The sequence below is a fragment of the Ambystoma mexicanum genome, chromosome 1p (genome assembly GCF_040938575.1).
Source record: "Ambystoma mexicanum isolate Mex_15411 chromosome 1p, UKY_AmexF1_1, whole genome shotgun sequence".
Taxonomy (NCBI): Eukaryota; Metazoa; Chordata; class Amphibia; order Caudata; family Ambystomatidae; genus Ambystoma; species Ambystoma mexicanum.
The window spans coordinates 280,779,061-280,794,472 of NC_090921.1; the positions used below are offsets into that span (position 1 = coordinate 280,779,061).

Genomic DNA, 15,412 nt, shown 5'->3' on the forward strand with positions numbered 1-15,412 from the left:
TCAACAGAGAGCGTCTACTCCATGTCACTCTCCCAACTAGTGCTTTCTTGTCTGCTGCAACAGCCCGTCGCCCCATATAAACCCTACACAAATTAGAAATAGGCCTATCCAATCCCAAAGCAGGGTAACAAACCTATATTCACTTTGATCATCTGGAAGCCCTGCCACGCATTCTTCACACTCACAGTAAATCCTTCAAATTGTAGGTGGTTCTGTGTTCTGGGGCATCACATACGTCCACAGTAGGTTGCAAACCTCTCTTCTATGTATACCTGTCTCACGCTTAGTGGGCCGCCCCTCCTGGTGACCACTCCCCCTGCTCGTGCCATGCCTATGCAGACTATGGAATTCCCAGCATGAGGCTGCTCTTAGTCTGGCACAAAAAGGGTAGAAACGCTCTACTGGAGGCAGCAGCCCTTACCTGCGACTGCACCCACCCAGACTCCGCCTTCTTGTAGCGGTATAACGTTGTTTCATCGTCAGGCATTTTTACGACTGCCTTTTTAACGAGTACACAATTATGAAACAGGGTATTGGCATTTTTTTGGTGGAGTGGGAAAGGGTAGATAAGGGGTTAGGGGGTTGGGCATAGTTAAAAATAGGTGGGGGAGGGCGGGTTTGTGGGTCGGGGTGGGAAAGCCCCCCGCCCCCAAAAAAACATTTGATGACCTTTTCCGTAATTTTGTACTCGTTCAAAACGCAGGCGTAAGAATGACTGACGATGAAAGAACATTGAACCCTGTGGAAGCACCTGTGCTTTTTTCTTTCCACATAAATGCTTACCACTCTTCCTGGGGGCAGGCACCTACTCCCATGGCAGGCTTGAGGCAATAGGGCTCAACCGTAGTATGTGGTGCTTACCCCATGTGTCAGCAATGATGTCACTCCCTTAGCGCCCACGTTCTGTAGACAGCAGTGCTCACCTGTAATCATCTCTGGTGGCCACCAGGCTGGACACGTTGCGCAGGATGCCCCCACCACTCTCAATGATGGCGAGAGAGTTGCTCTGGCACTTGTAGGTCAGGGTGCTCACCAGGAAGCCCAGGGCCCCCTCAACCGCGCACACTGCAGCCTTGTTCTCTGTGCTGTGAGCCGATAGGTTCCAGAGAGCACTCAGGACACTCTTCAGTGTGGACTCCTGATGGGGGCACAAGAGGAGAGCACGTCAGTGAAGGAGAATGTTATCCAGCACACTGTCACCTGACTTCTACACATTCCTTCATTATTGTATTGGCATGTAATTATCATATCCCGGGAAACGAAACAGGTGACGGCAGACATACAGAGGCCCATCACATCCGAAAACAAAGGCCTATTGCCACCGACACCAATGGGATTTTAAAATGTCACAGGCACAGTTAGTGGTCATTACAAACCTTATTTCCCAACATCAGCAAAAGGCCACAAGATGGAACAGAGGCCTTGGCAGTCAGTGGGTTAGTGGCTGAGGAGCAGGGCTGGCTCGGACTACTGGGAGGCAATTCTACTGGGCTGTTACCAGCTGTGGCCACCACAATGGAGCAAACACACAAAATCTGTCTTTATTGCAAGTAATTAGGGACATCAAAAATGTAGGACGAAGTTCACCTGACATGGCAAAAATGAATGCACTGGCCCTCTGACATAGTTAGTGCTTTCTGGGTGAACAGAAAGATCCAGTGGAATATTAATACAGGGCCTAATACTGATGAGCAGCTGCTTTCTACTCACTATCAGTTTTGGAAGATAAGAGATGCGAGTCACAGAAAGATACATTAATCTGCCCGAGATCCCACGAGGTACCCAAGAGCAGAGCCGTAATTGTAGCAATCAACCCTGCTCAAGGGGGCATACAGGGCCGCTAACAGCCCGCCAGACCGAGTCTAGGTAAGCCATAGCGACGGCGAGGACCCAGGGCCATTACTAACCCTGTATGCCCCCTTGAGCAGGGGTGATTGGTATTTACACTCCAGGGGCTCGTCTGTGATGCCAATCGTTTTTTTTTCCCTACTGGAGAAAATCTTATTGCGCAAGCCCAATCTCCCATAAAAACAACAACATGGCCGCTGCCATAGTAGTGAAAAAAAGAGAGGTCATTTTAAGTCTCCAGGCAAATCCCGGAGGGTAGGCGGGTCTGGACTGCACCTTCATTACTACATCACACCACCATCACTACACCACAACTCCACCATTAGACCACACCTACATCACTAGAGCACATCTCCACCAATAGAACACACCTCCACCAATAGACCACACCTTCACCTTTAGAGAACACCCTTATGTTACAGTGCAACTCTACCACTGCCCCCACACCTCCAACATCCACCACACCGCCACCACTATACTACACCTCCACCACTAGCCTACACCTTCCCAATGCACCATATCTTCACTGCACCACACCTCTACTACTAGACCACACGCCAGCCACTCAACCACACCCCCAATAACTAGGCCACCCCTGGATTCTCCCTCAGCACCAGAGCCATTACGTTTTTCGTTGGATTAAAAATCTTCCACACACCAAACTTCAGGGCATGCTGTGGAGAAGAGCCACAGTCTCTTTGAGAGTGTCCTTGTTTCAATTCAGATTGCCTGTATGTAGAAAGTGATGGTTTGCGACAGTTAGTGCGGCTACGGAGGTGAACTACCCCCTTCTTGGAATTGCCAAATCCAAGCTCCTTCCCCAAACGCCACCGAATGAGGTTAATGAGAGTGCATGGTAAGGTAAAGCATGTGGGTTGCACTGAAAGCCTGAACAGGGCTCTAGAAAGGAGTAAGGAAACACAGAGGGCGTGTAGATGAGACAGATTTTATGAGTAAACCTGGCCCTCTAGATCCTCATTAGAACTTGTGAAGTGGGCCTTGCCACCACCATTAGAATCAATCTACAAAAGGTGACCCCAACCTTCAAGTCAGATCATGCAGTGATGTGATCTCTAGCAGGAAGGGCCATCCGTGTCGAGGTATCTGGAGTACAAACCTCCCAGAAGTCAGGCCCATGTGCCCAGAGCAGAAAGTAGAGTGTCCCTGCTGCAGGCAAGTTGAGAGTCTTCTATAAGCACTGGTTTTGGACCGTTGGAAGTACACGCTAGACAACTTAAAGCTACAGGACTAGTGAAGGACAATTTGCAGACCTAGTGCAGGTGGAAATCCCAATCAAGAAGCAGTTAGTGCCCTCAATCCAGTGCTCACTGAGGAGTGGCACGTGGCAGGCCTAAATAAAGTGGCATGCAGACAGCAAGTCAGTAAGCAGATGTTGAATCCCAGGGCTCAAAGTTGGACCACTAATATTAGCAGCATAGTTCACCGCTCCAGTGGTTGTGGGGTGCACTAGATGGGCCAGTGTCAGTGTTTGCACTATGCATCTGTAGTAAATCTCCAATTTAATGCTCTTACCTTCGTGGCACGCAGAGCACACTGCATCAGTCCGGTTACACTGCCCACCTCACGTAAAGTCTTCTTGCTGTTGATGTCTGCTCTCCATGACAGATTCCGCAGGATGCTGGAGACAACCTGAATTGGTGGTGATGTGAACAAAGGTATTAGGCAGTAGTTTGCGGTGTGAATTTCACAATACTAGCTTATAATTAAGTAGGGACACCTACATCAGAGTGTTACTAATGCAATAGGGTACCTGAAGTTCACTGCGCTTTGTCAAAACAGCAGTACCTCCTGGTCTAAGTTACAACTAGAACTTGGACATCAGAGCCACAAGAAGATAACAGGGGTACCTGGACTTCTAAGGCACAAACACTATAGGGATAACCTGAACTTCACTGGCTGAAGTACTGTGTGTGTACCTAAACATTATTGACAGAAACACCAAATGGGTAGCTTAAACATCATTGGCATAGATATTGCATTGGTACCCGAACATTAAAGACACAAATGCAGCAGAGGCAGCTCAGTGGGCAAGATGACCTCAGGGGTAGCAGCATTTGACAGGTTATGGTCACTAGTCATGCCCATTACAAGGATCCCTTAACTTCCCAAGTCGTGATCACCGCAATAGACTCTTACCTTCCCTGGTCATTATCATCCCAAAGATCCCTTACCACCACTGATCCTAATTTTATTTTGAGCAGAAGTGATACCCTTGTGTGCTACAACAAAATATTGATTCCACAATGTGATTGACAGCATACAGGCCACTGGGTTCTATCTGCTTACATTCCTTTCATATTCACCACATTTTGTGATTATGGGGTGCTTTTGCACCTCCGTAATCAAATAAAGATCCTATTTCTCATTTGTTTCATTCACACCAATGCTTTTCTTTGAAGATTGATCAATACCAATATGAGTGTAGCGTCTCAATGCAATCTACACTTTTCATAAGTCACCTCAAATTGGACATAAGGTAAACTGGGGTAAGTCAGGAATTCTCCCAATCAACAACGTGTGTATGCAATTCACATGTAGTCAGTTCCCGTTTACTTGGTGTCAAAACAGATTGAAATATTTGGGGATTTGGATTGGGCCAGAGGCGGTGAAGTTACCAAAAATGAACTTTGATGTGATCATGCCAAAACTACGGTCGGACATGGATAGATGGGGAGTCCTGAAACTGTCAACATGGGGGAAAATCAATTGTATTAAAATGAATCTCGCACCTCATGTAAATTACCTTCTTTCCATGCTTTCAATCAAAGTGCCAAACCACTACTTCAAAGAGATCAATAGAATGATGCAGAAATGTATATGGGACGGGAAACCACCAAGACTTGCGCTATGGAAAATGCAGCTGCCTCAGAAGTATGGTGGAATGAATCTACCTCACTTCTCAGAATATCATTTGGCCTTCACGGTTAGGCATCTGTGTAAAATTATCGACACTGATGGGGAGCCAATGGTTGACATACTGAGAGAAAGTAATGCATCGTCTCATTTGGCCCCCAAGGCCTTATTATCTATAGTGTCAAAACAGTCCAAAAGGCAAAATCCCCTGACTGCTTTTTTGAAGGAGTACTGGCATGACCTGTCTAACTGTATTGGAACCAATCCCTTCTTATTCCCAGAGGCTTCGATCTGGCTCAATCCAGCTTTGAAGCTATGTGGAAAAGTGCTACTCTGGCCAGCATGGTTCCTAGCAGGGATCCAATATATTGCAGACCTAAAGATGAAGAATGGATTCCGTTTTCACAACTTTGCCGCACTTTTGATCCAAAGGAATGCACCTACGCAGAGTATAGAAAGCTGAAGAGCATCATCTCCGTAAACATAGACCCCGCACAATTGGCGGTCCAGGGCAAAGCTTGGGCAGCTTTAGAGACATGCAAACGTGTTGCTCACCAAGCCGCAACTATGTACACGGTCCTGAGAACCTGTCATAAGGGGAACTTAGAGACAGCGAATGCTTGGACAGAGGAGCTGGCCAAAGTGATTGACCAAAAATGCTGGCTGCGTTGCTGTGGTAATGTGAGGCTTGTGAGCATGGACTGGGGTTTAAGACCATCGCAAACCAAGCTTCTATTTAGGGCCTTTTGGACGCCAGTGCGTCTGTTTAAGAGACGCTTGTTGGAAAATGATCTGTGCTGGAAATGCGAACAAGCAAGAGGTACTTTAAGTCATCAGATCTGGTTCTGTCCCAAGACTAAGGTATTCTGGGAGGGAGTTTGTGAGAGATTAGGTTTGGTGTTGAGCTGGTAACAGGAGAGATCTAGCAATTGACGATCACACTCTTTTATGCAGTCAATACGATTCAAAATTACTGTGGCTCCTCCTTTATCTGCCCTGCGTATTATAATGTCTTGATTGTCACATAGGTGTTTTAAAGCAAGTGTTTCATTTTTGCTGATGTTTTGGTACACTTCCTTGCCCTTGGCCTGTAGTTCTAGAGTTTTAATTTCCTTCAGTACTCTTTTTTGAAAGACCAATGCTTCTGCACTGTGGGCTGCTGTTGGTACACAAAAGACAGATTTGTTACTCAAGCCCGAGTCCGAAGCTTCACAATCATGTGTATTATGTTCGAAGAATTGGTGTAAGTGAACTTTTCTCATGAACTGATTGAATTCCTGTCGGAAAGTAAATGGGCTATGGTGGTTAGTGGGTACAAAGCCTAGCCCCTTTTCTAGAACTTGCATCTCTTGTTCTGTCGGTAAATAATCAGAAAGGTTCACCACAAGGCTGCCATGCTTCGTGTGACCCTGGGTTCCAAATCCCAGGGCTCTGCGCCGTTCTCTAAAAAATGCTGCTGGTCGTTTGGCCTGCTGCCTTGATTGCCTCCTCCTCGATTTCCTCTCCTACCTCGGGGATTACCTCTCCTCATGTTTCGTCGATTGGCTTTACCACGGTATGTTTTATTATCTCCAAATGTACTACCGTCACTGGAGCTAAAAGATGTATTTCTAAAGGACACCTTTTTCTTGTTGCCTGGTCCATTTTGGGCAAAATTTGGGTCTATTATTTCTTGTGTGAAATAATTCTCTTGTGTATAGGGGAAGGCTTTTTCATGACTAAAATTCGTGAGATCTTTATTCATCCTTCTAACCTGTTCACGCAACGTGTCTTCTTTGAAGGTGTTCATTTCCATCAAGAGGTCGTCCACTCTTTTTTTGTAGAGGTCAAGGGGTACCGTTTTTTGTATTTCTTCTTCCAATTTCTTAAGGTCAATCAGTATTTTTTCAGTCATTTCATTGGCAGTATCAATTATTAGAATTAGCCAATCACGGCCACATTTATTAGCCACGTAACTCCATTCCAGTATAAATCTGGGGTTATCTAGGAAGAGCCTTGGTTCGTTTCTCACTACCAAGCCTTGTGGTAATGTTCCCTTTCTCAAATACTCTAGCATTATAGAGCCATGCAACTCAGTTCTTATCAATCTTTTCTTCATGTTACTCAATTCATCCCAATTGGTGATGTTTGTAGTGGCTTCTGCAGATCCCCCTAAGAAGGAGGCTTTAGCTAGTTCTGTAATATATTTGTCGTCGTAACTCTTACATTTATCAAGTGCCATCCTTAATGGGTTTTTAAATTAGGGATCACCCTGCGTTCTACTTATTGAATTCCTACCGTGGCACGTCCTAAAGAGAGCTCAGGGGCATATTAGCCCATCGCATTTGTATGTATGTGTTCCAACAGAGTTCATCCGTTCACTCTATTCCTCAAACCTGTCGTTATTGTTGGCTCGACTCTCGTGTTGATAAGAGATATTACCTCATTGGGTTTAGACGGTTCCAATCTGATAGTCTAATGTGATTATATCTTCCCTCTTGAGCATTTCAGCCCATATTCTGCCTCCAAGGCCCGCGGAACCGAAACGGTGCTTTGATTTTGGTTGCAGTTTTCAAATCTCACGGTTCATCAACCGTACTCGAACTCATTCAAACAAAAGAAAGAGATAGAGGGATAAGGAGCACTAGCGCACCCCCAAACTCAAGGGGTTAACCCTTCACTAACAAGTAACAACACAGCTGGTGCTAATCGTGGCTGCTCACTCTGGGTGGTCCCTGTTCCTAACTATTATCTGCTAATCGGCGCAAGAGCAGGAATTACTTCATTGCAAGTTCAGTTGTAAACGTATACATATTTTATTATTCAAATATACAAAAAGATACACAAAATGTTTTAAGAACACCAAAAGTGTGCGTTCACTGCCTAATTCATAAACATTAGCAATAGATCTCTAAATAGTAGATCACTAGATTGTAAGCGACAACTTCAATCCTTCATTTAAAAACCTACGTGATTTTGGTTCAAAGAGGCTTGTAGAAGCGTACTGTGTTGTGTAGTATTTCACACACGGTCATACCTTGTTTCACACAACTCACTTATTCTCATGTTCACTCACTCTCAGAATCCAACATCAATTTAATTCAAAACACACACATCTATTGCCCAACATGTTTCTTTCCATACAGTGTGTAGTTATCAGTAATTGTTAGGGAAATTCGTCAGGGGCTTGCTTGAAGGATGGATGTAGCCTACAAAATTCACTCTAGCTTCATGGTAGTTGCTTACAATAAAATCAATACATAAAAACAACTCTGTATCAACACATTTCAAATTTCGATACAACTCTTCTCAATCAGAATTTGAAGTCCCTTTGCCGTTGGTTTGATAAGGGAAAACAAGGTCCACCACCTATTGAGGAGCAGCAAAACACAAGAAACAAGAGTAGGCATATTAGTGGCCCATTCTGCTACTGCATTCAGCAATAACCATGGTTAAATCATGGCAATCAATCAACGTCGGTCCTAGGTTTAAAGAGGCACGGAAGAGTATCCAATAGGAAAATTAATCAGTTCTAGTCAAAATGCATATAGTCTCTAACTATTAGTGAATCTGCAATGAGGGTCTAGAACAAAGGAAACGGAGGAACCATCCTTTCACTTTAGCCCTATCTATTACTATTTACACCACAAACGACTGGTCACTCACCCTTGTGGATAACCGGAGTCTATCCACTAGTTAGTGTTCCACTGATACCTCAGAGAAAATCTTCTGTTTATTCGAGGTCGGTACGGATTTCAACAAACTAGAGCGGGAGCTAGGTATAGGGGAAGGGAGAAGCCCGTTAAAAAGTCTATAGGTGCATTCAGTCAAAAAAATATATATAACGGATTAGATCACGCCTTATCCTTTACCCGTTGATAGTTACACCATGATCGCTCTGTGTTACTATTCCATCATCGCCACTTCATGAGTTCATTAGTCTGTTCAGTCTTGCTCCTGAGACTCTCTCCCGTATTCCCAGTTCAATTTTCTAAACCGAAGAGAAAACAGAGGGTAAAGAGGGAGAGAGTGGGGGAAGGCACTACAAGAGTTAGCCATTTCCAAATCGATTCGATAAAAGAACCCTCATGAAAAAGGAACAACAACTGATCTTTTTAACCAATAGCATGACGTGTGGCCTGAACGACAAAATCGATTGGTGAGTGTAATTAACACAGCTAAAAGCTACAACAATGGTTCTGTTTTCCATCAGACACACGCATCAAATCGATTAGAGACTACTCCTCTGTATCACATCTCGAATCATAAGATGCGTTAAAGTGAGTAAAGGAATTACCCTGTAAGGGACACAGGAAGGTTAACCGAAAGCTTCAATCTGCACAAATAAGTGCAATAGCCAACGATGGTTGCATGTTCGCAACACTCAGTGTGTTATATCATACATATCAGCTTGAGATAAAATAAGAATTGATACCTCTCATCCTCCTTCTGTTCTCACCTGGGAGCCATTTGATGCCTTAGGGATGGAGCTGGAGCCTCTGCCTGACTGAACCATGGAGGCGTTCAGATACGTTCCGCGCATGCGCCCACTAGTTGCACTACTCCATATAAACACGGGCTGGTTGCCACAGAAACAGACACCACCCCGGAAAGACATAAGGCTGTTAGGACGCAATCGGACCCGCGACGCACTTGCGCGACACTCGACTGTGGAGAGAGGCGGGCGAACTAAAGACGCGAGGAAAGCCTGACGAACGTGGATTTCGCACGTAAGGTAAGCGCTCTGACCAATATGATCCCAGGCGAGATAACAGGGTCTTTGAGCCGGCGGGGCCTCTCTGTCCCGAATATTTCAAATGGAACAACTAAAAAGTGCCGTAAAAAATATGAAACCGAAACTACATAGATAATCTGTTAATTAGATGAAATATGGTTAGCCCGTTTGCAGATTTAAAAGACGAGACCCCAGATGCCCCAAATAGATGCATTTACTTTGGTTTGGAACTCATGACAGGATTCGAATCGATTTGGAAATGGCTAACTCTTGTAGTGCCTTCCCCCACTCTCTCCCTCTTTACCCTCTGTTTTCTCTTCGGTTTAGAAAATTGAACTGGGAATACGGGAGAGAGTCTCAGGAGCAAGACTGAACAGACTAATGAACTCATGAAGTGGCGATGATGGAATAGTAACAGAGCGATCATGGTGTAACTATCAACGGGTAAAGGATAAGGCGTGATCTTTTGCTAATCCGTTATATATATTTTTTTGACTGAATGCACCTATAGACTTTTTAACGGGCTTCTCCCTTCCCCTATACCTAGCTCCCGCTCTAGTTTGTTGAAATCCGTACCGACCTCGAATAAACAGAAGATTTTCTCCGAGGTATCAGTGGAACACTAACTAGTGGATAGACTCTGGTTATCCACAAGGGTGAGTGACCAGTCGTTTGTGGTGTAAATAGTAATAGATAGGGCTAAAGTGAAAGGATGGTTCCTCTGTTTCCTTTGTTCTTGACCCTCATTGAAGATTCACTAATAGTTAGAGACTATATGCATTTTGACTAGAACTGATTAATTTTCCTATTGGATACTCTTCCGTGCCTCTTTAAACCTAGGACCGACGTTGATTGATTGCCATGATTTAACCATGGTTATTGCTGAATGCAGTAGCAGAATGGGCCACTAATATGCCTACTCTTGTTTCTTGTGTTTTGCTGCTCCTCAATAGGTGGTGGACCTTGTTTTCCCTTATCAAACCAACGGCGAAGGGACTTCAAATTCGGATTGAGAGGAGTTGTATCGAAATTTGAAATGTGTTGATATAGAGTTGTTTTTGTGTATTGATTTTATTGTAAGCAACTACCATGAAGCTAGAGTGAATTTTGTAGGCTACATCCATCCTTCAAGCAAGCCCCTGATGAATTTCCCTAACAATTACTGATAACTACACACTGTATGGAAAGAAACATGTTGGGCAATAGATGTGTGTGTTTTGAATAAAATTGATGTTGGATTCTGAGAGTGAGTGAACATGAGAATAAGTGAGTTGTGTGAAACAAGGTATGACCGTGTGTGAAATACTACACAACACAGTACGCTTCTACAAGCCTCTTTGAACCAAAATCACGTAGTGTTTTAAATGAAGGATTGAAGTTGTCGCTTACAATCTAGTGATCTACTTTTTAGAGATCTATTGCTAATGTTTATGAATTAGGCTGTGAGCGCACACTTTTGGTGTTCTTAAAACATTTTGTGTATCTTTTTGTATATTTGAATAATAAAATATGTATACGTTTACAACTGAACTTGCATTGAAGTAATTCCTGCTCTTGCGCCGAATAGCGGATAATAGTTAGGAACAGGGACCACCCAGAGTGAGCAGCCACGATTAGCACTAGCTGTGTTGTTACTTGTTAGTGAAGGGTTAACCCCTTGAGTTTGGGGGTGCGCTAGTGCTCCTTATCCCTCTATCTCTTTCTTTTGTTTGAATGAATTGGTGTTGAGCTGCACCATTCCAATGGTTGCATCTCTCTTAGTACTGGGTGATGTGTCATTGTTAGAGGATGTTGACTTTAGAAAGAAAATGTGGTTCCTCAGGGCCTGTATGATTGCGAAAAAGATGATTCTTAGGGCTTGGAAGTCGTCTAGCTCCTTTTGCATCGATGAGTGGGTGGATGAGTTGCTTACGATCTCCACCTATGAAAAGGCAATTTGCAAATTGAAAGGAGAGACTGAAAAGTTTATGGACATATGGGGGATCTTTCTCAATGTGTATGGTTAAAGTCTCATGGTGACTCAATATGCTGGTATGTTTTGTCCAAATTCACTATTACCCTTAAATGTATTCTGATTTGCTCTTATGCTAGCCAAGACTATGCCATGTTACGTGGGGATGTGCTTTGTGATTCTTCATAAAATGTACTACCAAATGATACAGTTAGATATTCTTCTGTTTATTTCTCTTCTACTTTTCTGGTCTATTTTCAATTTTCTTTCTTCTTCTTATTCATGTTGTGTTATGCATTATGAGATGATTTTTTCTTCTTTTTCTTCTCTTTTGGACTCAATCTTGTGACCAGGTTTGTAATTTTATGAAGCTTGTTTATTTCTGATTGTATTGCAAACTTTATTGGTGAAAATAAAAAATGATAATCTATCAAATTGTTTCCCAAATTGTTTGGCTCACTTATCTTTTTTAATCAGAATAGATGTGAATTTGGTCATCTCATAATGTTCCCAGTAAACCTTATTTTCTGATTGGCATTCTCAGATCTTCTATTCTGTTATGATTCACAGCCTTGTCATTCTTATCTTTTTCCATCCTCTACACTTGTGTCGCTACTTGAGTAGCTTATCGGGAGGATTGATTGACTAATGCTAAAGTAATAAAGAGAAGTTTCTAATGGGTTCCATTGTAAAAACAATTGCATGGAGGGGAAAATGTAAAGTTATTCATTTGATAATTACTTTACTAACCTGTTTTTTACTGGTGACCAGTTACAAATTGCTATTGTTTATTTTATTGATCAAATAATTATATCTATCTATCCTATAAGTTTGTGTATATTGTGTATATTCTAAATATCTAAATTGGAGATAGAATCTTCATGTAACAGATCTGTGCAAAACATACTATAATTGCACATTAATATTGGTTTTGATAAGGTAGCCAATGCCATAGCTCAATATCTTTGTGCAGTATTGCTTATTGTCATTTAATCTTGATACAGTAACTTGCAGTAATATAATGCATAGGCTGTCAAAGTATTTAACTAGTCTAAGTAGTCAGTAGCTTAATAAAATATGTGTATGTCAAGTGATTACCTGATATCTGTTGTGGTACAATCAAATAGTTTATCACTTTCTCTTTTTCAAGGATGGAGCACAAGGTTTTGATGCCAAATGGACCATCATTGACTTGAAATTCAAGATGACATCTCTGATACATGTGAAGCCATTGCGCCACGTTTTGTGCAATGATATCATCCCACTTGAATGCTGCACTTTTGTATATTGTTTAGGTTCTGCTCTCCTTTGCAACTTAATAACATTTTTCAGATATTTTATTTCTGTGATTATTTTGAAATAAAATTCATTGTGATCAAATTGAATAATTGTCTTTCTTTTTTACTAATTTGTTGTGAAAAAATGTGAAGATGGAAAGCTAAGAAATAATGGATTTTATGCTATGTTTTTGGAAAAGTTATGTATTCTATTTGGGACCTATATAAATGTGCAATGTAATACAATGCAATGTGAAATAAATTGACCATGCATATTTCCTACTCAGTAAGGCAGTGTGTAACCATGAATGATTTAGACTAACTTTTTAGATGGCTATTATTATTTGTCTATTGAGAAAAGAAGAGTTCCTCCTTTGTATTGCCCTTTGGATAGTATCTATCAATGTGAGCCTACCAATGTTAAAAGAATATTTAAAGAATCTTGGATGTTCATAAATATTCCATTTAAGCAATGCATGTACTTGGAATCATTATAGCAAAAGCTGTAGCTCCTCCCCATTTTCCACTTTTGCTAGTTGTTCCTTATTTTCCTGTACAATTATAAAAACACATACAGTTCACTATTCTGATTGTGACCTATGTGGTTTGTGCCTATTTCTTGCATCCACATAGGTTCTCGTTGGCGTAGCAGCAGCGGTTCTGTTTCATCCTTGAGGTGGTAAATAAACGTCATTAATTCCTGTGCATTTAATGTCTTCCACATTTTAATTGTCCTGTTCTTGTGCCCAAAGGATAGCTAATGGGTATCTTGAATCTTGATAACTCTGGTGTGTTCTTGCACTCTTGTTTTTAGTTTCCTAATTGTTTTCAGACGTATGCATTGTTTGGCACAGACCACATCATTTGTATTGCAATTAGTAAAGGTTTTAATTCCCTATTGCCTTCTCCTCGGTAGCTGTATTTTTTAATCTGTCTGTATTATGTACAGGCATATATTGCTGGATCCATATTTGAAATTTCCTCTCTTGTTGGCTGTCAACCACATTTGCTTTACTTCCTCTTTCTGTATTTGACGACCTGATTTCAAGAAGCCAGGACTGATTTTACCTCTTGCTGCTGAAGGTTTTAGGTATGTTATACTCTCCTCGTTGGTCATGGCCACCCCACCACAGGAATCCCTCTGCTTCACTGGCCGTGGCCACCAAAGAAATGACTAGAACTGCTGAAGCTCATATACCTTGACTAGAACAAGGGTACCTGAACCTCACTGCTACTAACACCACAATGGTAAGGGAAGTTTACCGGCCATGATCACCACAGGGGCCTCTTACCTCCACTGTTCATGATCACCAACATGGCCCCTTACCTCCACTGGCCATGATCACCACAAGGGCCACTTACCTCCACTGACCATGATCACCATAAGGGCTCCTTACCTCCACTGACCATGATCCCCACAAGGGCCCCTTACCTCGACTAACCATGATCACCATAAGGGCTCCTTACCTCCACTGACCATGATCACCACAAGGGCACCTTACCTCCATGGTCGTGAACATAATAGAAATTATGCAGCACAGAATAGTGATTCTGAATGAATAATTGAAATGACCCTACTTCTGAGCCACAGGAACATGAACCTCAAAGCTGCCAACATAGTAGAGGTATGGCAATCTCACTGCCACAAACAACACAGAGGTAAAATAACTTCACTTACACAAACACTGCAGGCACACCTGACTGTTATTGTTACAAATTCCGCAGGAGTACCCGAACTTCACAGGAACAAATATCACAGGGTAAGTGGAAGAAGAAACAACAAGAGTGCCAGAACTTCATCTGTAATTGGTAATTGTAAGAATGCCCAGCTGCACAGCCTTTGGACCTGTGGGAAAAGGCTGTGGACGACACCGTCCCCACAGCAGACAATAACAGCCCGCCTGCTCTAGTCACCACTCTGCATCTGTACATCACCCACCTGAGACAGCTCCTTGCTCCTTGAGGCCAGATGTGCCAGGTGGGTGATGTGCAGAGCCAGCATGCATCTTTACATCACTCACCTGATGGGTCTCCCGAACTCTGAGCCTGGGCAAGGCATACCGGAAGCTGCCCTATTCACCGACCTGCAGAATGCACTCTTGTGATGTGGCACTTTGAACTCTGAGGCAAGTTGTGACACAGTAGCTGCTCTATTCATAAACCCGTGCACTGCATCACTCACCTGGTGCAGCTCCTCACTCTCTGACGCCAGGTGTGCCACGATGGCCTGCATAGACCCTCGCCTCGAAGACAATGTTGCCTGTGAAGTAAAGAGGTTTGTTGGGAAGTATTTAGTGCATGGAAAATGCTAATTGAACATTATAGATTCACTGTTGGGTGGTTGGAATAGAAAAACGTGTCTTCAACTACTGCGCATTCTATTTAGAACAAAATCAATCTGCTAGCTCATGAATACCACAGAAGCCAACCAATGGGATTGATTTATTCAATAGCCACAGGAGGTCTCTTTTTACTGATTCGGGGGTCAGCTCCTTCACATCATGGATCGCTAGGAAATTAAACAAGACAGACTTTTAATGGAGTCAGCCACCTTTGTCAAATGAACTGCAACTTTATAGAAGCAATAATATTTGTATTGTAAATCAATGCACATAAGAACAAAGCCGTGAGGAAGGTTGCTTCCACAGATTATTAAAATGGATAATGTTGCTGAATGTAGTGTATTAAAAATTAGAGTACGATTAAGAAAAGAAACATCTAGTGACAAAAAGGATAACAAAAAAAAGG

The 15,412-nt window shown here is 42.7% G+C and overlaps 1 protein-coding gene across 5 annotated transcripts in view; it reads right to left on the bottom strand.

The window, feature by feature from the left end:
• The window catches only part of APC2 (APC regulator of WNT signaling pathway 2), a 423,162-nt gene that overhangs the window by 21,515 nt on the left and 386,235 nt on the right, over positions 1 to 15,412 (bottom strand). For all 5 annotated transcript variants that reach the window (XM_069646741.1, XM_069646740.1, XM_069646734.1 and 2 more), the window contains 3 exons: positions 14,847 to 14,924; positions 3,382 to 3,498; positions 924 to 1,138 (listed from right to left, as the gene is read on the bottom strand). In XM_069646741.1, coding sequence (XP_069502842.1) covers positions 924 to 1,138; positions 3,382 to 3,498; positions 14,847 to 14,924 — 410 coding nt within the window. The remainder of the gene's footprint in view (positions 1 to 923; positions 1,139 to 3,381; positions 3,499 to 14,846; positions 14,925 to 15,412) is intronic.